This window comes from Pseudochaenichthys georgianus, unplaced genomic scaffold (assembly GCF_902827115.2).
Source record: "Pseudochaenichthys georgianus unplaced genomic scaffold, fPseGeo1.2 scaffold_435_arrow_ctg1, whole genome shotgun sequence".
In the NCBI taxonomy this organism is placed as follows: Eukaryota; Metazoa; Chordata; class Actinopteri; order Perciformes; family Channichthyidae; genus Pseudochaenichthys; species Pseudochaenichthys georgianus.
Genome location: NW_027263000.1, coordinates 122,474 through 148,835, shown reverse-complemented (window position 1 = coordinate 148,835; position 26,362 = coordinate 122,474). Strand labels below are relative to the sequence as shown.

Below are 26,362 nucleotides of genomic sequence, written 5' to 3'. Positions count from 1 at the left end.
ACATTAATGTAGCCTTTGTTTCTGCTAAAAGAGGTGTCAACCAGCTGGGGTAACAAGAAAATTGGCGTAATCAAGAGGTGACTATTAAAAAATAAATCATTATTATATTAATATTGACAATAACAACCGACCGTCGGGGTAGCATTTGCTTGGCATTTCCGGTTATTTCTCCAATGGTTAACATGGGTTAACAATACCGTGTAACTGTCACGTTTGAAGGGATGACATCGTGACATCTTCACGTCTCCCAGCATGGTAAATCGTCACCTGTTCACGTCTTGCCGTGATATCGGGTTGCAATATTTGCCTTCCAGTTCATTAAGTGCAGTGTTAATTTTGGCAGCTATTTTTGATTTAGTCTCTTTAGAGACGAAAATGGTTATTAGTTTTAGTCACATTTTAGTCCTTTTTATCCTTCATAGTTTTAGTCTAGTTTTAGTCGACGAAAACTCAAAACGTTTTAGTCAGTTTTAGTCGATGAAGAATCTTTACATTTCAGTCAACTTTTAGTCAAAATGTTTTCTCTCTTTAAAGTTATAAATAAAATATATATAATTTAGGGCTGTCAAACGATTACAATTTTTAATCAGATTAATCACAGTTTAAAAATTATTTAATTACCATTCGAACTATGTCCAAAATATGCCATTTCTTTATGTATATTGTTGTGGGAATGGAAAGATAAATGAAAGAAGGCGGATATATCCATTTAAAATACAGTATGTATGTTTATTATAAAAAATGTCTGTGTGTCAAAATGAAAGATAGCCCACACACCTATCAATCATCAAACCGTGGGGTCTTAATTCATTACGTGTTGATTTCTATCAACGGGGGAGTACTTCAGGAAAGTCGACAGGGGGGGCTAGTGGAGTACTTCGTGACCACAGAGTGTGAACGTTGTGATCAGCTGTTTTAGCGCAGTTCTCCAGTGAAGGGGGGGGGGTCTCCCTCCGCAGCCGGTTGGCATAGTTTTGGCACAATTCCGTTGTACAGACCGACGTTAACAGCAGCCCTGTCTGTGCACACTGCACACGGAGACCGACTCTGTCGTCCGGTGATCTAACCGCCTTCTGGAAAAGCTTCACAAGTACGTCGGTACGCAAATGCGCTTTGTGACACAAGTGCTGGTACGCATTTCAGATTACGCACATAACCTGCGTACCAGTTATGTGCACCCCTGTACTACAGCAAAAGTATTCTCCGTCGGGACTTCCTGCAACAACACCACGCCGTTATCTTGATTCTGATTGGCCAGAAGACATTATCAAAGATGTTCTTTTGAGAAGACGATCACTACGTGACAAAAGTTTTCAAAACCGTTTCTGGTCTTCGGTATTTCCAGCCAAGTGGCTACTGAAATCAATCTTACTAACTGCTGTCTGTGCAATTTACTCCGCGCGAGTTGGCGGACTTTATTTTGCTTACTTTAACATCATTTTTCATGGTGGGGCTAAGCCATTTCTTGGTATGGGTGTAGCCTACCCCAGCCATACCCTGGCACTGCCACTGGTGGGATGTATGGGGCAGGCCATTCTGCACATGCGTTAAATATTTTAATGCAATTAATTCAAAAAATTAATTACCGCCTTTAACGCGATAATTTTGACAGCATTAATATAATTATGTTATCATATTGTACTATACCTTCCGAGTAAATCGCCAGAAAAGCCGACACATCCTCATCTCCACCGCTCCCATGTTTTCTTTTGTGTTGCCATAAGTTAGTCTCTCTCCGTTTGTGCGCTGGGCTAATGCTAGTAATAATGCTAATGTGAGGGAAATAAAATGGCAGCCTCACAAAACCTTTTGGGAGTTTTACGGGGCGTGGTTTGTAATCCGCCCAGCCAATCAGAAATGGGAACCTTTTTCTCTCATGAAAGTACCTGCTCTCTAGCAGGGACTGAAAACGGGGTGAAAAGGTTCTCATTAACTAAATTCTAGTTCTGGATTTTTTTAGTGTGAATAGGCGCTTTTCCCACAAAGGTTCATCAGAACATAGTTCATGAGAACTCTTTAGTTCTCATTAACTAAGTACAGATTGCGTAATTTGCGTTCACACCGGAATAAATCCCTGGGGGAGGATTAGGCAAATTAAGCCGCTGACATCACTTTTTCTTCTTCTGCTTTGGGGTTTACTGGCAGGTCGCAAACAACTTCACGGTGTATACTGCCACCCGAAGTCCCCGGCCGGAAGTCCCCGGAGTTGGGGACTGGCTTCAGTAGAAGCTGCTGGGACTCCCACAAAATACAATAAGATAAATGTTGCAGAGAATGTTGCAAATGCACGTCTTTATACATGTAAATAGAACAAGATAAACAAAAACAGAATATAAAATAAAAGACTTTATAGTGGATATCTACTCTTCCTATAAGCGGACTATGCAGATGCATAGAGAATACAAATTAACCGTCTTTATTTGTAGACAGCCAAGCCCCCTCCTGTGTTCGGTGAAGCATTATATGCTTACAAATCTAATGTAGGATATACACACAACTAAACTGCAATGATAGCAAAGCTGTGGCTTGTGTTTTTGGGGTAATAAAGTCCAAATCATCGTTGGGCTGTCACCCAATGAGTGACATCTGAGGAAGATGAAAAATGTAAATTATACATTGTTGAGAAAATGCAGCATCTCTTGTATTTATTGACGTAGAGAAGCCTTATTGTTTACCTTTTTAATATCATTTTTTGTAAGTTTAAATTGCTTGGTTTTCGTGAAATTAGCCTGTTTTCTCCACAGATCATCTTAAAGGCTTTGGAATACCCCATTGTAGTTAAAAAACTATAAAAATTATGGCCCCCAAACAGCATCTTGCCTATAGGGCCCCAAAAAGCTAGAAACGGTCCTGAGTCCTTATTGTTTATAAATACATTTGTGAGCTGCAAACAGATGAAGCTATTGAGTTATGAAGGCATTTTAAATACCAATGTTATTATCATAGTATGACTTAATCCTTTCCAGAACACTACAATAAAATCAAACCCATTCGATTATTATTTACTACAGTCTGATAATGACTGCTCTGTCTGTGTGTGTGTGTGTGTGTGTGTGTGTGTGTGTGTGTGTGTGTGTGTGTGTGTGTGTGTGTGTGTGTGTGTGTGTGTGTGTGTGTGTGTGTGTGTGTGTGTGCGTGCGTGTGTGTGTGTATGCAGTAGTGCTCTCCCTGCTGGTCGGTGTGCTCACGCACAGTGACGTCGCCATCATTCTCATTAGCAATAGCATCCCCATCCTTCCCACAGAGCCGCTGGTCTGTTTACAGGTCACTCCGCTAAACGGAGAAGACATTTCTGTCTGTAGGTGAGTCCAAACCAATGACTGCATAATATAAAGGTCCGAACATCGGTACTTACTCTTTTCATTTGGGTAACAGAACATTTTTTTCGATGAAAGGCAGCCTTGTAATCTACATCTGAAGCTAAAGCCAGCAGTAGCTAGTCTGTATTGTTAACAGTTAGCAGCGCTCCGTATGATGACCAGTAATATTTATATATCAAATAGTCACTTCTAAATTTGAGCTTGTTTTTGTTGCCTACTGTGAGACACTCATCTTGCGTTTGTTGTTGAAGTGGTAGCCCCATTGCTAGTTAGCCTACATAGCTAATGTGTAAGCGTCCATTATCGGACACTCCTGGCGGGTTGCTTTACTTTCCCCCATTTTCAAAATGTTGCTCAGAGTCACATTGAGCCACCCCACAGTGGTATATTAGACTTTAAAATGTTTTCGGGCGATTATATGGAGCTGGCCTAATCTATGTCCGCCGACATCGCGCATGTTTGTCCAGACAAGCTAACTAAGCACTAGCAGTTCTCCGCAGAGATTGAGCAGCTATACCGCTCATTTGATGTTATTGGTTGCCGGTTCATTTACTATAAGATAGTTTGGACACAATTACCCAATGTCAAAGAATGTTTGGCTTCAAGCGGGCCTTACAGTGGTTCTTTTGCGGGTTATCAGTAGTCAGCATCACCACATCATCTCACACCCTGCCCCTGGGTGCGGTGTCAGCTCCGCCCAGCTGCCATCATCGTCCCCGGCAGAAAAACATGCCTGAGCCTCTCACACACAGTAAACATAGCATCGATCATAACAAGCAGCCTATAGCATCATTTTTATTTCTATTGCAGTTGCGACCAAATTGAAGGAAATAATCATTATTGCATCTATTTTCAAAAATGAATAATCACTATTAAAATGGTGGTTTGTGTGTGTGCTTTTCTTGTACAAACTTTAATACATTTAAAAGTTTCAATTTGTAGGCCGTAACATCTCTGCAGCACCACAATACTTAGTTGGAATAGTATTTGCCTTTTTAAAAAATAATATTACTCAGGTCAAAATTGTGATTCCGACAAATTCAGATAAAACACCCAGCCGTTTACGACATGGTTTAAGCATATTGAGTCCGGGAAACCCTGAATCTCCGGCACTTGGTTTTATTTATATGGATAGAGTAGTATATAATGGCATGCATCTCTTCCTGCTTTTGATATATTCACCATGCTATCTAATGATCTACCTTATGGAGCTCACAGTGTTCTTCTATCTCTTTTACAGTGGACAGTGGATCTGCAGCCCTGCATACTAAACAGGAGAACGAGCTTTTCATCATGAACTGCGATATAGATGGTACGTCGGCTTACATGCAACTTTGTAAAAAACTATACATGTCCCATCACGTTTTAATGATGAGACAATGCGTTTTAAGTTTATGTGGAAAGCATGTTTCTATTTGCAGGAGACATGGAGAACCAGGTGGAGATGGAGGAGAAGACGAGGTTAATTAATCAAGTTTTGGAACTTCAGCACACTCTCGAAGGTAACACACACACTTGGATATAGTACTGTGCACTTAACTGCACCTGTCCCTCAATCTCCTTTCCCCATTCACATGCATATGATTTTGATGGAGGATATATTTGACTTAAACTTAACCTCTTTTTAATGTGAATGGTATCCACAAATGTAGGCAGAATTTGTGGACACATTACATTAGTTTCAGGCCCAACTACACCAGAAGAGTCTGCTCACACATTCTTCTGTGTCTGATGTTTTTGTTACTCGCCATCAATGTTATATCTGCAAATTCATGTTATCCACACAGCAGAAATAAACAGAGAGAACACAGCTAGACATTTGTGGAAGAAAGGCGCTGGCAGTGCGCTGAACAGAGTCCCCTAACGGAGTTTCTTTTTTATTGTTTCTATGACAGCAATATCTTGACATCCGTGGTTGTATGACAGATAAGCATCACCCCATTTTAATTTTGTTAACAATGTTTTGGTCTTTGTTATGACGGTTTCCGTCTCACAGACACGGCCAAAAACAAGCTTTGCCTTAAAGGTCAGGGACATTTCTGGCGCTTTTCTAGATATTGGAAATATTTTCATCTCGAAGCAGCTGCCTTTGATGTTCATTGTAATGAATGGAGAAAAAAACGCTCAGGCTGCCTTGACATGACAAGCGGTAAAACGGCTCTGTGTAAGTGTAGCCTAATCTCATTTTGCAACTGTGCCCCGATACTGGATTTGTTAAATACTCGAATTTCAACGTATTAAAAGGAAGCATCGCATTTCCGAACTACTCGATACAGCCCTGGTTTTAGCTTCCATTTCTTCCTTTTTTTTGTACCAGACCTGTCAGCGCGGGTGGACGCAGTCAAGGAGGAGAACCTGAAGTTAAAGTCTGAGAACCAGGTGCTGGGTCAGTACATCGAGAACCTCATGTCTGCCTCCAGCGTGTTCCAGACCACCGACACCAAGAGCAAGCGGAAGTGAGGAAAAGAAAGGGACCCGCCATCCAGGCATGGAGAGGGATTTGTTTTTCTCAGCAGACCTGGGCGTTTCTTCTGTAATCGCTACTTTCCAGAGTGAATTGGATAATCATAAATATGAACTTTCCCTTCCTGCTGACAAATCTAACGTTAGTCTTGCCCAGGTCTGATTTGCAGCAGTTTCCTCTCCACACTACAGACAAGGTAGACATCACCCTTTAATCAGCAACACTAAAACAGAACGATGTAAATAAAGTGGTTGAGGGTCATTTGTACCTTGAGTCTCTTCTTAACGTTCTCTGTCGAAGTCGTATCTGTAAAATAATTCTTAGCTCTGCTTCACCTGCTTGGTTTTTCATAAATATTTCAAATACTGCTCCTCATTTCAACACTGGTTTATTTAAATTATTTATTTTTCAGCGCAAGTCCCGGATGCAAGCATGACTATTACTCTGTTAAAAAAAGCTGGCAAACTGGACAGTATTAGGGAGGATATAAGATGTAACTGGATCGCATGTAGGAGTTATTTTAAAATGCATCTAATGATGTCATTAAACCAATAATCCCTAAATAACGAAGTGTACAAATAACTTTTTGACAATGTGGATAGTAGATAACAATGCAAATAAAAATCAGAGAATCTAAAAGAGGTGTAAACAGTTTTTAGTTGCAAGTGTATGCAATATTTTAATCACGATACATGATTTCCATTCTGTACTTACAAGTATTTGTGACCCTTTGCAGTTTATCATGTCATGTGGTGTTGTAAATTGTAATGTAAGCGTGATAAAGGAAATTATCGGGTCATAAATGGTTTCATTTGTGTTCTTACTCTGTGGGAGGAGGGGACTAAATAGGCCAGATGACACAAGGAGGAGGAGACAGGCAGGAAGGGAGCAGTTGAGTGGCCTTGAGTGCTATTGATCCACTCAGCCTGGAATACACCGGCTGCTAGAGGAGGGGTATGACTGTAAAATGTGCTGATGTGCTCAGAGTACAGTAGAGGAGGGTGTGTCCTCAAACTCCTGCTAGCTCAGAGACAAAGGGGATGAGGGTGGAAGAAGTAATCTGAAGAATTGTTCCTCTTACGAAAAAAAGGCTAATATCTGGAAACCAGTTATCCATGTTCAAATGTGGAAGTCTTAACAATATAGGATGCTATAAACACTGTATATGCTTGTAATTTATTAAGGTTATTTTGATAACAGTTGTACAGTCTTTCATTTATTTGCTGGCATGTTTTTTCCCCACATAACCACCTTTGCCTTTTAGACATTTGTTTAATAAAAACCTAATATCACTCTTTTCTCTGGGTCTTTTTTCACCTGTACAGCTTTATATAGGAAATTAGGTGCTTTTTTGTATTTTGTGCTGCTAATGTTTACATGCAGAAACTCCCTCTGGAGGAAACCTTTTTTCTAGATTTGAGCCTTTGCAGACCATTTACATGCACACACCTATTCAACTCACAACAGGAAAGGGAAAACGCATAATAGGGCCTCTTTAAAATCGTCTTCAAAAATCAAGAGAAAATACATCTGAATTGATCAAATAAAATATGCCCTTTTTCATCATTTGTATTCAATATTTTTATTTCCAAGAGCAATGTACAATTTGCAAACAAATGTAAACGGGGATATCTGCCAGAATGTGGCAAGAACATGAACTACAAAAGCTCGAGACAATAATATAAAACAAAAATAAATTAGCATCAATGTTTCTCCCAGGCAACAATCTGGGGTGTGAACTGATATTCTGCGAAAGCACTGCTGTGTACTGACAGATTGAGACGTGTTTTCACAGGGTTAATATATCCAGCTGTTTGATGTAGAAGCAGTCTTATTGACAACTGATGGCCAAGGCATTCAGTGTTTTGTTTTTCTAATCAGGTAAAGCATTTCAAACAGGCCTAGGTTCAGAATAACCACACCAGTGGCGTATCATATTCAAGAAAACTGCCTTAAATCGCTGGAAACACTGCATTATTAAAACTGAATTCATACCAGCATAAAACATACAGATAGGACCAGCTGTGATAATCCTCCATTGATAAATTATAAAAGTAAATGATGCTCCTTACAAACTAGCTAAAATCTAAAACAGAACGTGGAGTTTTATTGAGGTTAACTTTTAAACCTAAACTGTGTCTCTCCCCCCTCCGGACTGTCAAAACCCGAACAATATCAAAACACGAAGGAACTTTATTCTCAAATTCAAGGAAATGAAAAATAACTAACTCGTGAGATGTAGCCCTGTGTAATGGAAGGAACAAGTGTAATGGAAGGAACAAGTGGAGTGGACAGCTTTTTTTGGGGGGGGGATTTTTTTAGGCTAGCAATGGCTTAGAGAAGAGAAGATGGAAAAAAGGAAAGCTCAGGAAAGAAGAGGAACAACATCTAGAACGAGCGGAATCTCCAAAGGATTCTTCTCATAGTTCGATAAGCAGGCAGGAGGGGGGAGTCGAAACAAGACAGGGGCGGATGCAGGATGTGGTTTGGGAGACATTGCCCTGTGAGCGGGCAGCTGGAGGGGGGGGGGGCTGCAGGCTACCAGGTGGTGTGGAGGAAACGCATGCTGCTCCACTCAGAGGAGGCGGAGCAGCAGCAGCAGCAGCAGCAGCAAAGACGGTCTTTCAACCTCCTCCACTTTGGGGGGGAGAAAGGAGATGGTGTAGACGTGGGGGGGGTTCACCTCTTCAGTCTTTCCGTACCCTCCTCTTCCTTACGGCTTGTTTGTGGCTCTCCTCAGTGACGTCTCCTCCCTCCTTCTGAAGCAGAGCACAATTGGTATTAAATTAAGAGAGAAATTAAAGGTGAATTTTATGCATGACATATAAGAACCCACTCTCGCTATTGCCACATGACCAATATGTTAATGAAAGTGGAGCGTTATCTGGACACGTCATCAGGGGATTTCAAACCTTTTTACATTATACTTCGCTGACGCATTCAATCCAGAGTGACTCAACAATAAGTGCCATCAGCCATGACAGTCTAGTTGCCAGCTCATAGAGTTCTATTGTGAACCGTTTATGTTGAGTACCCCAATGTTTTATGTTAGAAATGTACAGTACGGGTCCCCAGCACTTAGGCATTTCCGATTTGCTAATTTGCATATGTTGGGCAATTTGCACTATTAGCATGAGATGAATTGATTAGCAAATGCAAACAATAGCAAAAAAGAGTGATTTTGGGGGTTATGGAGGATGTGAAATCACTTTGACATTTTCAGGATAAAATAATTGGCTAACAGAAAGTGAATTGATTAATTTTGAGTTACATTTGAACGTTTTAGGGGACTCATAACTGCCATCACTCCAACATTTTCCAAATCGGCCAATCAATCTTTTTAGCTAGTGTCTGTATATGCTAATTGATGCAACTTATGCTAATTGGGAACATTGCTCAACATATCAAGTTAGCATCCGGCAGTTTCTATATGCTGGGGACCCGTACTGTACATTTCTAACAGAAGACTTTGGGGTACTCAACATCACAGGGTTCACACCTGTGGGTTTTTAGTTACTACATTATTTCTTTCTGTGTTTTAATGACCACAGGTGTAGTTCAAAGAGGTGTAGCTGTCAGCTGTCCTGATATCAATGGGGAGATCGTTCCACCATTTAGGCGCCAGGATGATGAACAGGCGTGTTTTAAATGAGGTAGAATGAAATGCATGTTCTTCCAATGAAAATGAAAACAAGAGGAGCCTGACTGTGCCCATTTCTCACTAGGACAAGGACACAGTGCCAGAGACAGAAAGTAGTCTAAACAGAATACTCCTGTACAGTGTGATGTCTGCTGGCTAACCTTGAGTGTGAGAACTTAAATCAATATATTAAAGTGTGGCATTTATGGGTCCATGAAGTGATTTGCATCCAACATTGTAGCAACTTTATAAAACACTGTATTCAGGGTCTTGCAGTGATGATTTTAAGCCCAAGTTAGTGTAGCAAGGGTTCCTTGACCAAAAGCATTATTTTCTATGCAGAATATCGCAGGAAAAAAGATCTGTGGCTAACACATGTTTATATATACTTACACATATTGTTCGGCTGGATCATTTCCACATATTAACAACACTTTGTGATTTCTTAAGCGTTAAAAACATTAGGCTTTAGAGGAACTACATCACGGTGGCACATCACCACTGCTTAGCAAAATGTGGCTAACCACAAACATGTTCAAAGACCAATGACTTCAGAAGAAGGAACTGGAAGTTTTGATATTAATATATTATTTTGAACAATGTCAAGGTTTTAGGTCTCATTCTGGTAAGAGCCATTTAGGCACATTATTTGATTTGAATTATGGTTTTGTGAGCAAATTGAATATTCTTTAATTTAAATGAGCTGAGTAACTATGAATTATTACTATACTGTTTTTGTAACGTGTTATCTTGCTTATGGACAGCTCTAGTTTATGTTTTGTTATTATTTATAGAAAGCAACCGTAGGAGCGTGCTCAGGTATAAATGACGCTGCCAGCATGACACAGCAGAAAGTCTAGAGAGGAAGTTGGAAAAAGTTTTTGACCGCACACATCCGTATGACTGAGGGATTTTGTTTATTTGTTTAAATACCGTGCAAAGGTTGCACGTTGGCAGTGTGCCGCCAGCTGATCCATTGAACCTCTCAATAAAGCACCTGAATGGAACGAGCAAGGTATCTGATTTCTTGAACATACGCGAGTCAATACTCAAATTCGCCTCTTAGACTAAGTGGCCTTTGAACATTAATTTTTTTTGGACAATTGGCCACTATATCTAGTGATATCAATTTTAACGAGGTGTTCCCATATGATATCTAGTAAAATGTAAATATCACGTCAGTATTGATACAGAAATGCCTTTAAAGCAACTTGTATTGTTCTGTCATGCAGGGGAAAGCCATGCGTCCTGCTCTGCAGGAAAGAATAACTCAGGATGACACCAACCTCCTTTTCTAATGTTCTCTCAGGAGCTTTGCTCTCCTCTTCTTCCTCCTCCTCCTCCTCTTCTTCTTCTTCTTCCTCCTCTTCATCATCATCATCTCCTAGATTGTCGCCTCCTGCATCGACTTCATCTTCATCCTCCTCCTCCTCCTCCTCCTCCTCCTCTTCCTCGTCCTCAGCCTCTTCGGTTGCTTTTGAGAGAGTAACAAGATGACAGTAAGAACACAGAAATACGACTGTAGAACAGGGCAGTAAAAGAAGGACGCTGTGTGACATCCTGTGTGTGACGAGGACGTCCTGTGTGTGACGAGTGACGTCCTGTGTGTGACGTCCTGTGTGTGACGTCCTGTGTGTGACTGACGTCCTGTGTGTGACGAGGACCTGTATGTGAAGTCCTGTGTGTGACGTCTTGTGTGTGACCCTCTAACCTGCAGCTCCTTCTGTTCCCTCGGCTGCTTTGTCTTCATCGGCAGCTGTATCCTCCTCTTCGTCCTCCTCCTCCTCTTCTTCCTCTATATCGGCTCGGGGAGGATCCACCTTCTTGTACACGTATTCGTCGTCTGATTTCTGTGACGCGAACAGGAGATGGTATCACAGTCGGGGTTAAGGTAAGTCTAATTCTATAGCACATTTCAGACAGAAAAGGCAATCCAACATGATTTCATAAGCATGAACACACAGGAACAAAATTATTAACAAAACAAGAAAATAAAAGATAGAAGGTAGTTAAAAAAAACATAAAATACAGTTGTTGCTGCAAGAAGGCTAACAAAATATTGTTAAAGATTGGCCCCATTATGCTTTTTGGGTTTTGCCTTTCCTGTAGGGTGTTCTATAGGTTGTTGTGCATGTCAATGGTCTGCAAAGGATAAAATCCCTGTGTTCCCTCCAGAGGGAGTTTCTCTTAAAGCATGTAAACATGTCACAGTAGAGGCGTAAAGTACAAATATGATACCTTAAAATGATCTTAAATTTGTCCTCTTTAAATATTCTCTGGAAAAGCATTGGTAAATAAAAAGGTTTTTGGCCTTGATTTAAAAAAACAAAAACCCCAAGGTTGGGACAGACCTCAGGTCTTCTGGAAGTTATTAAGGATCTGCAGAGCAAAAGAGCTAAAATCTGCTTCTACGTGTTTTGTTCTGACCGAGGGAACGAATAGTCCAAGAGCTCCGTTTAGCTTGTAACAAAGCAGCATGTCAGACATGTATTCCCAAACCATTGGGCGCTTTGTATCTGAACAATAGAATGTTGAAGTTATTTATTTGGGATGATGGAAGCCAGAGCAGAGCTCTGAGAAAGAGGGTGATGTGTTGTCCTATTTTTGTTGAAGACAGGTCTCGGGAGGCAGCGTTCTGTTGGATGGTGTGTTTGTGTGCAGGATCAGAAACATGCCCTTCATACATGTTCAGCACCAGGTTCCTCACTGTACCTTTGGCCAGCAGAAGAGCACAGCCAGTCCTATCGGCAGGCCGACAGTCAGGATGTAGATCACCCAGAGCCACGGCCGCTCCTCTGCTGCGATCGTCAGCTGAGCGAAGATCCCCGGCTGAAGGGCGAGGGAGGACAAGAGATCAGAGAGAAAGTAGTGAGCCTATGACAGAAACTGACAGGCCTGTGCTAAAGTATATGCACAGAGAAGGGCTGCACAATTAAAGACATTTTTCTCTCAACCTTGATTTTTGGTTCGTACAATTAAATGAACATGAGCAGCGAGAAAAACATATTATTTTTGCTGTGTTAACGTATATCTACACCCAATTTGTTAATGATTAGTTTGGTTTACAAGAGCACAACATACTCCAACTCTAGCATTTCACTCTCGAAGTACATCAGATTGGTTCATTAGTTTCTTCATCCTCCTCCTCCTCCTTCTGCTGTGTGCTTGGATCTTTTGTGCAACAACCCTGTGAAAATCCCTCAACCAATAGGAGGCCAGGTGAAGTGTCGTCTCCTTGCGGGCGCGTTCACTTTACTTATTAGAGCGTCCCGTAAGGGCGGTTACTCTTTGGTTTATAAACTCCCGCCCTCCACGGCTTTATTATTACATATACTTCACTTGTTCCATTTACAACGTTTGGGGGGAAAAAAGCACAGTTAATATATATATATATATATATATATATATATATATATATATATATATATATATATATATATATACAGTGGGGCAAAAAAGTATTTAGTCAGCCACCAATTGTGCAAGTTCTCTCACTTAAAAAGATGAGAGGCCTGTAATTTTCATCCCAGGTACACTTCAACTATAAGAGACAGAATGGGGGGAAAGACTCCAGGAAAACACATTGTAGGATTTTTAATGAATTAATTGGTAAATTCCTCGGTAAAAGAATGTTTTGGTCACCTACAAACAAACAAGATTTCTGGCTCTCACAGACCTGTAACTTCTTCTTTAAGAGCCTCCTCTGTCCTCCACTTGTTAACTGTATTAATGGCACCTGTTTGAACTCGTTATCAGTATAAAAGACACCTGTCCACAACCTCAAACAGTCACACTCCAAACTCCACTATGGCCAAGACCAAAGAGCTGTTAAAGGACACCAGAAACAAAATTGTAGACCTGCACCAGGTTGGGAAGACTGAATCTGCAATAGGTAAGCAGCTTGGTGTGAAGAAATCAACTGTGGGAGCAATTATTAGAAAATAAAAGACATGTAAGACCACTGATAATCTCCCTCGATCTGGGGCTCCACGCAAGATCTCACCCCGTGGGGTCAAAATGATCACAAGAACGGTGAGCAAAAATCCCAGAACCACACGGGGGGACCGAGTCCATGACCTGCAGAGAGCTGGGACCAAAGTAACAAAGGCTACCATCAGTAACACACTACGCCGCCAGGGACTCAAACCTGCAGTGCCAGACGTGTCCCCCTGCTTAAGCCAGTACATGTCGAGGCCCGTCTGAAGTTTGCTTGAGAGCATTTAGATGATCCAGAAGAGGATTGGGAGAATGTCATATGGTCAGATGAAACCAAAATAGAACTTCTTGGTAAAAACTCAACTAGACGTGTTTGGAGGAGAAAGAATGCTGAGTTGCATCCAAAGAACACGATACCTACTGTGAAACATGGGGGTGGAAACATCATGCTTTGGGGCTGTTTTTCTGCAAAGGGACCAGGACGACTGATCCGTGTAAAGGAAAGAATGAATGGGGCCATGTATCGTGATATTTTGAGTGACAACCTCCTTCCATCAGCAAGGGCATTGAAGATGAAACGTGGCTGGGTCTTTCAGCATGACAATGATCCCAAACACACCGCCCGGGCAACGAAGGAGTGGCTTCGTAAGAAGCATTTCAAGGTCCTGGAGTGGCCTAGCCAGTCTCCAGATCTCAACCCCATAGAAAATCTTTGGAGGGAGTTGTTGAAAGTCCGTGTTGCCCAGCAACAGCCCCAAAACATCACTGCTCTAGAGGAGATCTGCATGGAGGAATGGGCCAAAATACCAGCAACAGTGTGTGAAAACCTTGTGAAGACTTACAGAAAACGTTTGACCTCTGTCATTGCCAACAAAGGGTATATAACAAAGTATTGAGATGAACTTTTGTTATTGACCAAATACTTATTTTCCACCATAATTTGCAAATACATTCTTTAAAAATCAGACAATGTGGTTTTCTGGATTTTTTTTCTCATTCTGTCTCTCATAGTTGAGGTATACCTAGGATGAAAATTACAGGCCTCTCATCTTTTTAAGTGGGAGAATTTGCACAATTGGTGGATGACTAAATACTTTTTTGCCCCACTGTATATATAAAAGCCAAGATCAGGAATTTAAGGAAGAAATAATTAGTGATTTTTAAAGCCCCTCAATATGAATAAACTGACGAAGCATCTAAGTTAGTAGAGCCTATCAGAGAGGAGGAAATTAAGGAAACCATTACTAACCTTAAAAACAACAAATCACCGGGAGTAGATGGTTTGCAGGTTAATATTAAAGAGCCTTCATAAATGATCTTTCCCCTATATTATGTAGAGTATATAATTATGTATTAAACACAAGAGACCCCCCAAAATCGTGGTCAGAAGCTATCCTCACAGTCCTGCATAAAGAGGGAAAGGACCCCATACAGTGCACTAGTTATCGCCCCATAAGTCTTTTATGCGTTGATTACAAAATACTAACTTCAATCTTAGCAACCAGAGTACAATGGATTATTTTGCTTTATAAGGATCCTAAATCAATAATAAGAGTAAATGGGCATTGTTCAGATTTTTTTAAAGTAGAGAGGGGGGTGATGTAGGGCGACTCAATGTCACCTCTTCTTTTCACACTCAATATTGATCCCTTAGCGGAGGCTATACGCCAAAATAAACAGATTCAAGGAATAGCGGACGAGGGAGGGTCAATACATAACATTTCTTTATTTGCAGATGACATTTTACTCTTTATAAAACACCCCCAACTTCTATTCCAGCTCTTGTCTAAATATGGGGCAATTTCGGGATACAAAATTAATCCAATTAAATCAGAGGCAATGATGATAACAGGGAGTTGGCCCACACAATTACACAAGGATGTTTGTTACCGCTGGTCCAAGCAGGGGTTTAGATATCTAGGGATTATCTTTACTCACCACCCTATGCATTTATTTGAGGCTAACTATAATACATTAATAAAGCAAATAAAGAATTACATGATATGTTGGGAAATTCTCCCCCTCTCGTTATTCGGAAGGGTAGAGACTGTAAGAATGAAGCTACTTCCTCGATTACTCTTCCTATTTCAATCCCTCCCCGTGGGAATTCCAGCCTCCATTTTCAACATGTTAAATAGACCTATCTCTAAGTTTATTTGACAGAATAAGAGACCCAGAGTAAGACTCAAAACTCTTTTTCTACCAAAAGATAAGGGAGGCTTAGGCCTACCAAATTTAAAATATTATTATTGGGCTGCTGAGTTAATGGCAATAGTGGCCTGGATTAGAAAGGACGAGGAAACAGCATGGGCACAGATTGAGCAGAGTGCAACTAAGGGTGTTTTGTTATCAGTTTTGCCTTATATTGAGATAAAATCCGTCAATAAAGTTAAGATTGAGAACGAATGGATAAAGCATACCCTAAAGTTGTGGACGGCAGTTCATTTTTTTTTTGCCATGCCAATTTTAGGCAATATAGAGTTTCCTCCATATGTAAGGGATGGAGGATTTAAAAGATGGGCCGATAAAGGTCTTATCACAATTAACCAAATGTTTGATAGAACAGATGTCAAATCCTTCTCCTAACTTCAAGAACAATATGGGCTCCCGTCAGATGATTTGTATAGGTACTTCCAGATAAGACGCTATATTACAAGCCACAAGGAAAGAGAAGCAGTCAGAAAAAATCCAAACATTATAGAAAAATATTTTATTAGTATTGCAGAAAAATGCTTGAAACCTGTCTCACTTATTTAAGTGGCTTATGGCAGACGACTCCCAAAATACCTGGAATGTTAGAGATAAATGGGAATTAGAACTAAACATTATAATCAAGCAGGGTTTCCCACAGACTATAATTGGGCGGGCCGCCCAGGTATATTAACGGCCGCCCAAGTATATTTCGCGACCCATTTATTTATTTATTTTTTATTATTATTTTTATTCGTCCGTGACTACGACGCCATCTGCGATCGATTAACTTGTGGAAAATGATCCCTTGCTCTACGCCTCCTGTACCCAGTCCCGGACTGGCCATCGGGAGGACCGGGGGATTTCCCGATGGCCTGGCCTGTTAAGTGGCCTGCCTCACACAGGGTGACTGGCTGTTTACATGATACTAACAAAGAACTGCTAACAGAGCACTTATATACTAATAAACGACTGGCTTATCTACAGCCAGTTGAGTAGCACTTGAAATGTTTGGCTCTATGAAACCTGATGTACTTATATGACTCCGTTTCTTCAAGTTTGTGTCTTCCTGGTCGAATGGACTTATTGTGAGTCGCTTTGGATAAAAGCGTCAGCTAAATGTAATGTAATGTGGCCTGCCGACATGGCCACTGTCATACAGATCATAAATCAAAGCCCTTGGCTGAAGTCGAATAGTCCATTTAGCTTAGGAACCTTCCTAAAGGAGTGAAATGACCCGGAAGTCCCTCAGTGGCAGCCATGATAAGTGCCGTTCGAATTATCTAGAATGATGCGAATGATAGGAAAGGAGGTTTCAAACTTCCTTTATAACCTCCTTTAGCTTAGGAACCACTTGACCTCCCTAACCGACAGGAGAAGCGCAAATGCTGCCCCACAATGCCTTGCAGACGCAGCATTTGCCGTCACTCAACAGTCGGCCGTTCACGGAAACAACCGATTATGACCGAGAAATTATATCATGAAAGTTACGGTGCTTATTAAGCATTTTAAAAACGTAGGTGGCAACTTGCCAAAGTGCTTTGTTTTGAACGTTCATCAGTATTATAATCAAAAATAGAAATATGAACGTTAGTTTTTACTGAAATTATCAAATAAAGTCAACATTTCACAGTCTTTACTGAGCTGTGTGGGGTTTGTTCGACTTTTAAAAGATGTTTGAATGGTGATATACACAGTGATAGATGTTAAGGACTAACGTTCATAATAAATACATTTGTATTGATTTTAAGATCTTTTCATAGTTCATACAATCTTTGGGATCATTAGTATTAATGTGGACCGGAGGGAGAGGGTGACGAGCAGAAGTTTCACTTTCCTTTTTTATTTCAATTCCAACTTTGGTCATGAAGAATATGTTTCTCTGTTGTCCACGTGCATAAAGCAAAGCAGCAGCATCAGAGCACGGTGCAGAGTCACCAGATGAGTTTACAGTAGTCCCTCGTTCTTATTAAACATCCATGTTGTAGTCCGCTGTATAGAAAACTGTAGTTTCCATAGTTCCCCCACAGCAGCAGACGCACATTCAGGACGTCCGCTGGCGCATCATAAACACGTCGGATAGTGAAAGTGCAGTCGGATTCTCTAAAGTACCGCAGTCTCTTCTCCTAAATCCTTTTGAATTCTCCTGTCCACTATCCCTTAACGTTTCACTCAGAGGTCAAGGAATAGACGATAGGGTTAGAATTTAGGAGCTGATTTTTAAACTATCCGACTGCAGCCCTTGATTGGTCTCTGTGTGTCATTCAAGCTCGGGATAGCCTCAGCTCAGGTGAGGTAAAGGACTGAGTGTTTAGATTGTTAACTTAGTCTAAGTTCTCAGTGGGTCTCAAACGGTTTGGTCACCATTTATTAGTGGTGCACGATAATTATCGGTCCGATATTAGGAATTATGACGTCATCCTGATAAAAGTATTAATAGCCCCGATAATATACAATATATTTTTTGGGTAAAAAAAAAGAAGAAAATCCTGCGGTGTGGGTGGATTGGGATGAGGGGCGCTTGTTTTTTCCTCGGCTCCTCCCGTTTTGCCAGTACTGTTGTATTAGTGGTTTAGGAAGTGGGGAATTTTTCACAAATCCAGCACTCCCTAACTCATGCCTGGCTGTGACGTAAATGGTGTGCGGCCGTGAAGCCAGGACAGTAAACAAACATGTCGTCGGTAGTATGGGACTATTTCAAAGTTTCATAGTTAGATAGTTCGCTTGCTATTTGTATTAACAAATGCAATGCAGAAGTTCCACGAGGAGGGAAAAAGGCAACGAGCTATAATACTTCCAACCTGATTAGTCACCTGAAACATCGCCATGGCTACGATGGTGTGTTAAAAGCGTACGAAGACGCCTGCGCTGCTAAACTAGTGGCGAATCCAAAGCCAGCTGCAAAGGCACCGGGGCTTTTACCTATCGACGAGGCTTTTGAAAAAGGCAAGAAGTTTGCCAGAGACGACCCCAGGGTTAGTTTTGTTCATAGTAGTAATGCTCATGTCATTTGCTCACTACTAGTCTTTTTTTTACCACCAGGTGTGGAAAAACTACAGGTACATTTAATATATATATATATATATATATATATTAGTGCTGTCAAAATTATCGCGTTAACGGCGGTAATTAATTTTTTGAATTAATTGCGTTAAAATATTTAACGCATTTAACGCATGTGCAGAATGGCCCGCCCCATACGTGCCACCAGTGGCAGCGCCAGGGTATGGCTGTGGTAGGCTACACCCATACCAAGAAATGGCTTAGCCCCACCATGAAAAATGATGTTAAAGTAAGCAAAATAAAGTCTGCCAACTCGCGGAGTAAATTGCACAGACAGCAGTTAGTAAGATTGATTTCAGTAGCCACGGTTTTGAAAACTTTTGTCACGTAGTGATCGTCTTCTCAATAGAACATCTTTGATAACAGCGTGGTGTTGTTGCAGGAAGTCCCGACGCAGAATACTTTTGCTGTAGTACAGGGCAGAGCCATATAATAGTAATAATATGGTACAGGGGTGCACATAACTGGTACGCAGGTTATGTGCGTCATCTGAAATGCGTACCGTCACTTGTGTCACAAAGCGCATTTGCGTACCGACGTACTTGTGAAGCTTTTCCAGAAGGCGGTTAGATCACCGGACGACAGAGTCGGTCTCCGTGTGCACAGACAGGGCTGCTGTTAACGTCGGTCTGTACAACGGAACTGTGTCAAAACTACGCCAACCGGCTGCGGAGGGAGACTCCCCTCTTCACTGGAGAACTGCGCTAAAACAGCTGATCACAACGTTCACACTCTGTGGTCACGATTCACGAAGTACTCCACTAGCCCCCCCCTCTGTCGACTTTCCTGAAGTACTCCCCCGTTGATAGAAATCAACACGTAATGAATTAAGACCCCACGGTTTGATGATTGATAGGTGTGTGGGTTGTCTTTCATTTTGACATGCAGAAAAATGTTATAATAAACATACATACTGTATGTTAAATGGATATATCCGCCTGCTTTCATTTATCTTTCCATTCCCAACAATATACATAAATAAATGGCATATTTTGGACATAGTTCGAATGGTGATTAATCATGATTAATTAATTTTTAAGCTGTGATTAATCTGATTAAAATTTGTAATCGTTTGACAGCCCTAATATATATATATATATATATATATTATTATTATCGGTATCGGTCTTGAGAAGCAGGAAGTTATCAGTATCGGTTTCAAAAAACCAATATCGTGCATCCTTACCATTTATGTAAACACATATTTCCATTTGAGAGGGTAGTGATTAGTAAAATATGCATGAATAAAAAAATAAAAAGTTAACTAGGTGAAAAAAGGTAAGATACACTTTTAAAACTTGTTGAGCTAAAACTGGTCTTTGCCGCTGCCTCAAAGAGAAGCAGGGGGAGAGGAGGGGGAGAGGAGAGGCTGATTCAGGAGCACGGACACACTCACAACTATAAATGAACCAAAAATAAATAAACAAGTTTCAGTGTTTTTTCATATTGGAAATGGTATGTTATTGGTTATGGCCATGATTTTATGATTATTGAAATGTATACAGTTCTGTTTCATATAGGTGTTTCCATAGATCTAGTCTCTTTATTTCCCCCTCAAAGTGCACCAGATTGATGTATTTCACTCCAAACCCCCCCCCCCACTTAAAATCACATTGATAGGTTCCTAAATACATTTACCATTTTTTTTAAAAATAGTAACCCATGTCCATATGTTTATTTGTGGGTAGTAGATGCACAGGGCAATCTATTATTATTATTATTATTATTATTATCACCTGTTCGCTCTGCCATCGCGTAAAGGGTCTGCTAACAAGCGACCAACAGAAAGGTTAATGTTGTTGCACGTCACCCCGCTATACCTACAGACACTTAAGATTCAGACCAGAGGTACATATTACAGATAGTGTTATTAATTGCCAAAAGATTATAACTGAACTGGAAAAAAGCAAAACCTCCGACAATCATTCAGTGGATGCACAGACTTAAACAAATCTACACAATGGAAAAAAATGACGGCGAGCCTGCAGATAAAAATGGACTGTTTTACCCAAAGATGGAACTGGAAAAAACTGGAAAACTGGAAAAGATATCTGATGTATCGCTGCTGGTTGAAGAGGGTTGTGAATACTATGGAAAATGTCCCTGTGTAACTGATCCTGCTGTGCCAAAGATGTCAGTCCCTGTGTAAAATGCTTTCATTAGTATTCATGTGATTTTACTTTATTTATTTCCCAGTTTGTATTTATTTATGTTATTTACTTAATTATTTCAATTTGTACTGGATTTGCTTTATTTAATTCCTTACTATACTTTGCTTTATCATGTAACCATCTGTCATTTGAATGAAAATGACCTATGTCAGGATGTGTCTCGTCTTGTTTTGTTAAAATGAAAATAAACAGTTAAAAAAAAAAATTGTATCTTTCCCTATTCCTAAACAATGAAATAAGAAAAAAAGAAACACATTTTGTTGTCTAGCAACAGTGTTCACGTAACATACAACACTTGAAAGCCAATTATTATCATAGATTTGCCCAGGGGCCGACTGGGACTAAAATTCAGCCCTATGGTGCTGGCCGTCAGCGAACCGAGCCGGCCGTCAGCGAACCGAGCCGTCCTTCAGCGAACCGAGCCGGCCGTCAGCGAACCGAGCCGGCCGTCAGCGAACCGAGCCGGCCGTCAGCGAACCGAGCCGGCCGTCAACGGCCCTTGACGACCGGCCGTTCTGTGATTCTCCAGATGGCCAGTCCGCCCCTGGATGTGCCGCAAATATGACTACCAAATGAGTTTGAAGGAAGTAACATTAACGTTAATAGTACCATTAAAATAAAAAAATGTACTTGGGGTCCTTGACTTTGCTCCATGTTGGACAGCGATCCTCCAGACCAGGGGTGCCCAACCAGTCGATCGCCAGATGTGTCAAAAAATAGAACAACAATATTCAGTTTTATCGTTAATGTCCTATAACATAATCTTCCCGTGCCAGAATAATGCACTTGAACGCACCAAAGCTTTGTGATTGGCCGGCGTGACCATGTGTGGGGGCGTGGCTGGTGGGCAGTGCACTAGTTCGCTAACATTGTCCGTGTCAACAGGAGTGACAGTCCGCACACACAAAACCTCAATTATGGCAGAAGCAAAAAAGCCCAAAATATATAATTGTCACTCCGAGTGGGAGGATGATCATTTTTGTATCTATTCCAATTCAAAGTCCATCTGTCTCATCTGCAATGCGAGCGTGGCTTTATCGAAGAAGGGTCATTTAGGAGCGGCATTTCAAAACAGTGCACAAACGCTACGAGACGGAATTCCCTCCTAATTCTGCCCCACGCTCCCAAAAGGGGAGGGGCCTGAAAGGACAGCTAAATGCACAGCAGTCCATTTTCACCAGGCCCAACATCAAGAGCAAGGCTGCTACCATAGCATCTTATCGTGTCAGTCACGTTCTTGCGAAACACATGAAGTCTTTCAAAGACGGCGAAGTTGTGAAAGAAGCATTCCTGGAGGCTGCCGGCGCGCTTTTGGGGACAGTAAAAACAGTAGCATTTCAACAGGTTTTTGATATAATAAAAACTCAAGTTAGATACCGTTATTAATCAGCTGTAAGTTTTAATTTGTTTGAACTTATTCATTATAATTATTGTACAAAATGGTATAAGAATGCAAACTTAAATTGATTATAGTCTATTATCAATTCAGGTTAAGAAACTAGTGTTGCTTGCATCCTATTTTAAAAAAGGCATTTCTTTTTATACTCGACTAAAATGCAACAAAAAAGGGGTTTGATTCTATTAATTTTGTCTTTTTTATTGCGCTTTGGCAGCAGATTCCTGTGTAGCTTCAGATCTGAGTTGTCTTGTTAGTAAGCCTAATTTATACTTTTGTAGCAACACTATTTTTATATAATGGCAAAGAAAGGGTTCAGAGTCTTTTCTTTTTTCCCTGTGTCATATGTGGCAGCACTGTTCAATGTTTCTTGAAAACATTACCCACTGTAGTATGTGACGTGTGAATAAACTCCAACTCTGTATCAACAACACTGTTGTGTAACTTCAGTTAAATACTTGTATGTGTGTAGATTAGAAAGAGGTAAGATAAAGGATCTGCAGTATTTTATGGAGTATTAAAGGTCAGTTTTATACAAGTAGTGTGTATTTACCTGGTAGTAGGCTGTCAGTAATGGCTACGCCTCTCTATTTGGACTGGTAGATCTCGGCAGACTGGCAACTTTAAAAGTAGCTCTCGGTTCAAAAAAGGTTGGGCACCCCTGCTCCAGACTGTTTTTCTGCTCCAGCACACAGCCTCCTGTCGGTGTGCTACGGCTACTATTAACGTAGCTATTATAGTAAGGTGCTGGTATATATAAAAATAATCGGCTGTCAGTCGATTAAAATAGTTAATCGCGATTAATCACACATTTTGTATCTGTTCTAAATGTACCTTTGAGGAATATTTTTCAAGTTTTTAATACTCTTATCAACATATGAGTGGACAAATATGCTTTATGCAAATGTTTATCATCATTTGAACAATGACAAATTCTCATGAATATTAAACACAACAATCTCTGAACATTACAAATATTCGCCTCAATTCAACCTGGAACCTAATACTGTGTGTGTGTGTGTGTGTGTGTGTGTGTGTTGGATCGTTGGAGCTATGTGCAACTCAAGGCATATGCTCGAACGGGAGCTGCCTGGACGCTGCGATCATGTTGCGCGCACTATCCGTGTTGAGTGTGCTGACTTTTCGTACAATGTCCCACTGTCTGGCTACCTGCATAAAGTCAAGTGCTCGGCGCAGTTGTCGGCGAAATGTCACTCCTGTTTTCATTGAAACAGCTCCTTATATCCATTAGCGCAGCTAGCTAGCACCAGATTCTAACAACAACAATACACGTTAGGTCTCTCCCGGTGGCCAGTCAGGGCCTGCCGGTGAGCGTGGAAGTGTGGTCTGCAGCAAGCGGGCAGCAGGAGCGGGACTGTCAGCATCAGCTTGTAGATGGTATTTTAAACTCGATGCGCTCTGAAACTACGGGGTGGCCGAGGACAAAAAATGCACATTGCGTTAAAATAATTAGTGGCGTTAATTTTTTTTTGTTATTAAACGCGTTAACTTGACAGCCCTAATATATATCTATATAAGTATATGTAATAAAGCCGTGGAGGGTGGGAGTTTATAAACCACAGAGTAACCGCCCTTACGGGACGCTCTAATAAGTAAAGCGAGCGCACCAGCAAGGATACCTGGCCTCCTATTGGTTGAGGGATTTTGACAGGATTGTTGCACAAAAAATCCAAGCGCACAGCATAAATCTGAGAGCAGACATTTGACGAGCGCACAGAAACAGCCTTAGTGCGAGGAGAAGGTTTTAAGCTGGAACACAGGAAATCTGTGCAAGCAGCAATATATCTGAGTGCAAGCGTACAGTTTGAGCAGAAGCAGAGCAAATCTAAGCGCAAGCAGGCACTATTTGAGTGCGAGGACAGGGTTTGAGGGAAAGAAATACAAAATCTGAACGTGAAATCAATAAATTATGCTCTTAAATTTAAAGACCACGCTCTTGAATAAAGATAGAGAATAACCCCCATAAAAGTGACAATGTAAACGTTTGATCAGCTGTTCCTGTCTCCCTTTTAAGCATCACACTGACCTCGTTGGCGCTGGCCACCAGCTTCTTCAGCCCCCAGCTGTCCGAGGCCCAGCGGTCGGCCACTTCCTTGTGAGAGGTGATGATGAAGTTGTCGAAGTAGATATCTGAGGTCATGGACCACAGCTCCAGGCCCACGGCTTTGAAAGGCGTCATCCTGAACGGCTGCAGGTCCTCGAAATAGTCCGGGTTATCGATCTTACGCGGCTTCCAGACTCCCTTGAGAGAAGACAAAGGAGGCAGAGGAAACAGTTAGTATGGTTTCAGCTGCAGTTGAACATCCAGCATCTCCAACAGGAAGGGTTTATAGGTGTGGCATTACAGGGAGCAGGGGTGGGAGATTTGATGAGTAAAAAGCCAGGGTTTTTATAGGCCCATTTTATTTAGCTAATTAAGATCTGACAGCAGGGAGACGGCTGAAGAGACAGCATATTTTACATCTAAATGTGTGAATTAAAAGGGTTATTACAAACAAACCAGAGTATGTGTGGTGTTCAAACCGTGAAAACCCTAACCAAGACTCTTTTTAAGGGTTTGTTTTTGTTTCTCATGTTTTACCATAAGTTTAATATGCAGTTAAGGCTTAGTCCTAGTTTTTTGAAAGGGAACAACTTCAATTTAATTTAGAATAGGGCTTCAAAGCGAATCGTGATATGGACATTCAAATCGGAGAAAGCTAAATATCAAATCATTGAAAATATCTGAAAACATTTTTTGGACTGCAAAAAAACGATGCAGTCCTTGGTTCAACCTAGATTTAGCTGAACTGCTTCACCTCAAGAACTCCACCTGGCGCAGGGCTCGTCACTCAAAATCCCACGACGATTGGCTATCATTCAGGAAAATTAGAAATAAGTCTATACAGGCCATCCGGAAAGCCAAGGTTGATTACTTCCATAATCAATTTAACCTCTGTGGATCCAATCCAAGGACATTCTGGAAAACAGTGAAAGAGGTGGGGAATAAACCCCCATCCTCTCATCTGCCTAACGGCTCGTCCACACGGCGGTGTGCGTTGAAGCTTCAATGCTTCTTCCCATTCACTTTTGAAGGTGCCGAACTGCATTGTGGTTCCGTCGCTTCGCTTTGCTCGCTTCAAAAGTTGAGAGAAGTTAAACTTTTGAAGCTTCGACGTAAGCGTCAGCCAATCAAATCATATGCCAGTACAAGCTCTAGCCAATCAAACCGCGTGATTGTGTGTCCGGGGCGGGAGATTCACGTGATTGGTTGTTGGTCGAGTTTCAGACACGCCCGCTGGCAAGCTTCAACGCACGCTGCCGTGTGGACGCTGTGTATCTCCCTCGTTAATGAGGATACAGTAGTCACCGGTAATAAGCGCATAGCAGACCACTTTAACCAGCACTTTGTTAAATGTGGGAACCTATTTGACTCTATAGCGCCTCCTAAGCCCCCCACCAACACTCTGCCACCCAGCCCCTCCAGCGCAGCCCCATGTCACAGCTTCTGCCTGCAGGAAGTTAGTGAGAACGATGTGCTGGAGGTCCTTAGTAAGCTTGACCCCAAGAAACCTGCAGGTCTTGATGGGCTAGACCCCTTCTTTTTTAAAGTTGCTATGTAACTGTAACCTGAGAACCACTGAAGCTACAACAGTGCAACTTTTAAAGGAAACCCCCCCCATTTAAGAAACAGTTCTTGTTGAGAAAAAGCAGCATATCTGCCTTCTCAGGCATACCGGGAAGAAATGTTTGAACATTTTAAAGTAAAATGCTTCAATCTGGTGCACTTTAAGCAGAATTACTAGAGACTAGATCTAGGGGGTACAACTCTAAAGACCCATATGAAAAAGATCGGTTTACATTTTAATTAGGGCTCCCAGGTTAACGCGCTAACGCAAAAAAAAATTAACGCCACTAATTATTTTAACACGATTAACGCATTTGTATTTTGTAAAATACCATCTCCAAGCTGATGCTGACAGCCCCGCTGATGCTGACAGCCCCGCTCCTGCCGCCCGCTTGTGGCAGACAGACCACACTTCCACGCTCACCGACTGGCTATTGGGAGGACCGGGAGGGTGTGTGTGGCCTGAGCAAGCGAGAGAGACCTTACGTGCATTGTTCTTAGCATCTGGTGCTAACCACACACACACACACACACACACACACACACACACACAC

At 41.3% G+C, this 26,362-nt stretch overlaps 2 protein-coding genes across 4 annotated transcripts in view; one reads left to right on the top strand and one right to left on the bottom strand.

Moving 5' to 3' along the window:
• On the top strand, positions 1-7,081 carry scoca (short coiled-coil protein a). 3 transcript variants are annotated; one of them, XM_034078476.2, is made up of 4 exons: positions 1-77; positions 4,561-4,632; positions 4,742-4,822; positions 5,638-7,081. In XM_034078476.2, exons 2-4 carry the CDS (start codon positions 4,614-4,616, stop codon positions 5,778-5,780), a joined length of 243 nt encoding a protein of 80 aa, XP_033934367.1. In that variant the 5' UTR covers positions 1-77; positions 4,561-4,613; the 3' UTR covers positions 5,781-7,081. The 3 variants fall into 3 exon arrangements, with proteins under 3 accessions (XP_033934367.1, XP_033934366.1, XP_033934368.1); XM_034078475.2 differs by lacking the exon at positions 1-77 and adding an exon at positions 3,211-3,302; XM_034078477.2 differs by lacking the exon at positions 1-77 and adding an exon at positions 3,214-3,298.
• A 259-nt stretch (positions 7,082-7,340) lies between these two features.
• clgn (calmegin) overlaps positions 7,341-26,362 on the bottom strand; it is a 39,021-nt gene continuing 19,999 nt past the window's right edge. Inside the window, exons 11-15 of the mRNA XM_034078480.2 lie at positions 24,228-24,443; positions 12,137-12,253; positions 11,136-11,274; positions 10,711-10,898; positions 7,341-8,543 (exon numbers count right to left, since the gene is read on the bottom strand). Of these exons, the coding sequence (XP_033934371.1) occupies positions 8,472-8,543; positions 10,711-10,898; positions 11,136-11,274; positions 12,137-12,253; positions 24,228-24,443 (732 nt within the window). The 3' untranslated portion in view covers positions 7,341-8,471. The remainder of the gene's footprint in view (positions 8,544-10,710; positions 10,899-11,135; positions 11,275-12,136; positions 12,254-24,227; positions 24,444-26,362) is intronic.

Coding starts and splice junctions, on each gene's coding strand:
- scoca (XM_034078476.2), top strand. Junction 4,823..5,637: donor ACTTCAGCACACTCTCGAAG/GTAACACACACA, acceptor TTTTTGTACCAG/ACCTGTCAGCGCGGGTGGAC.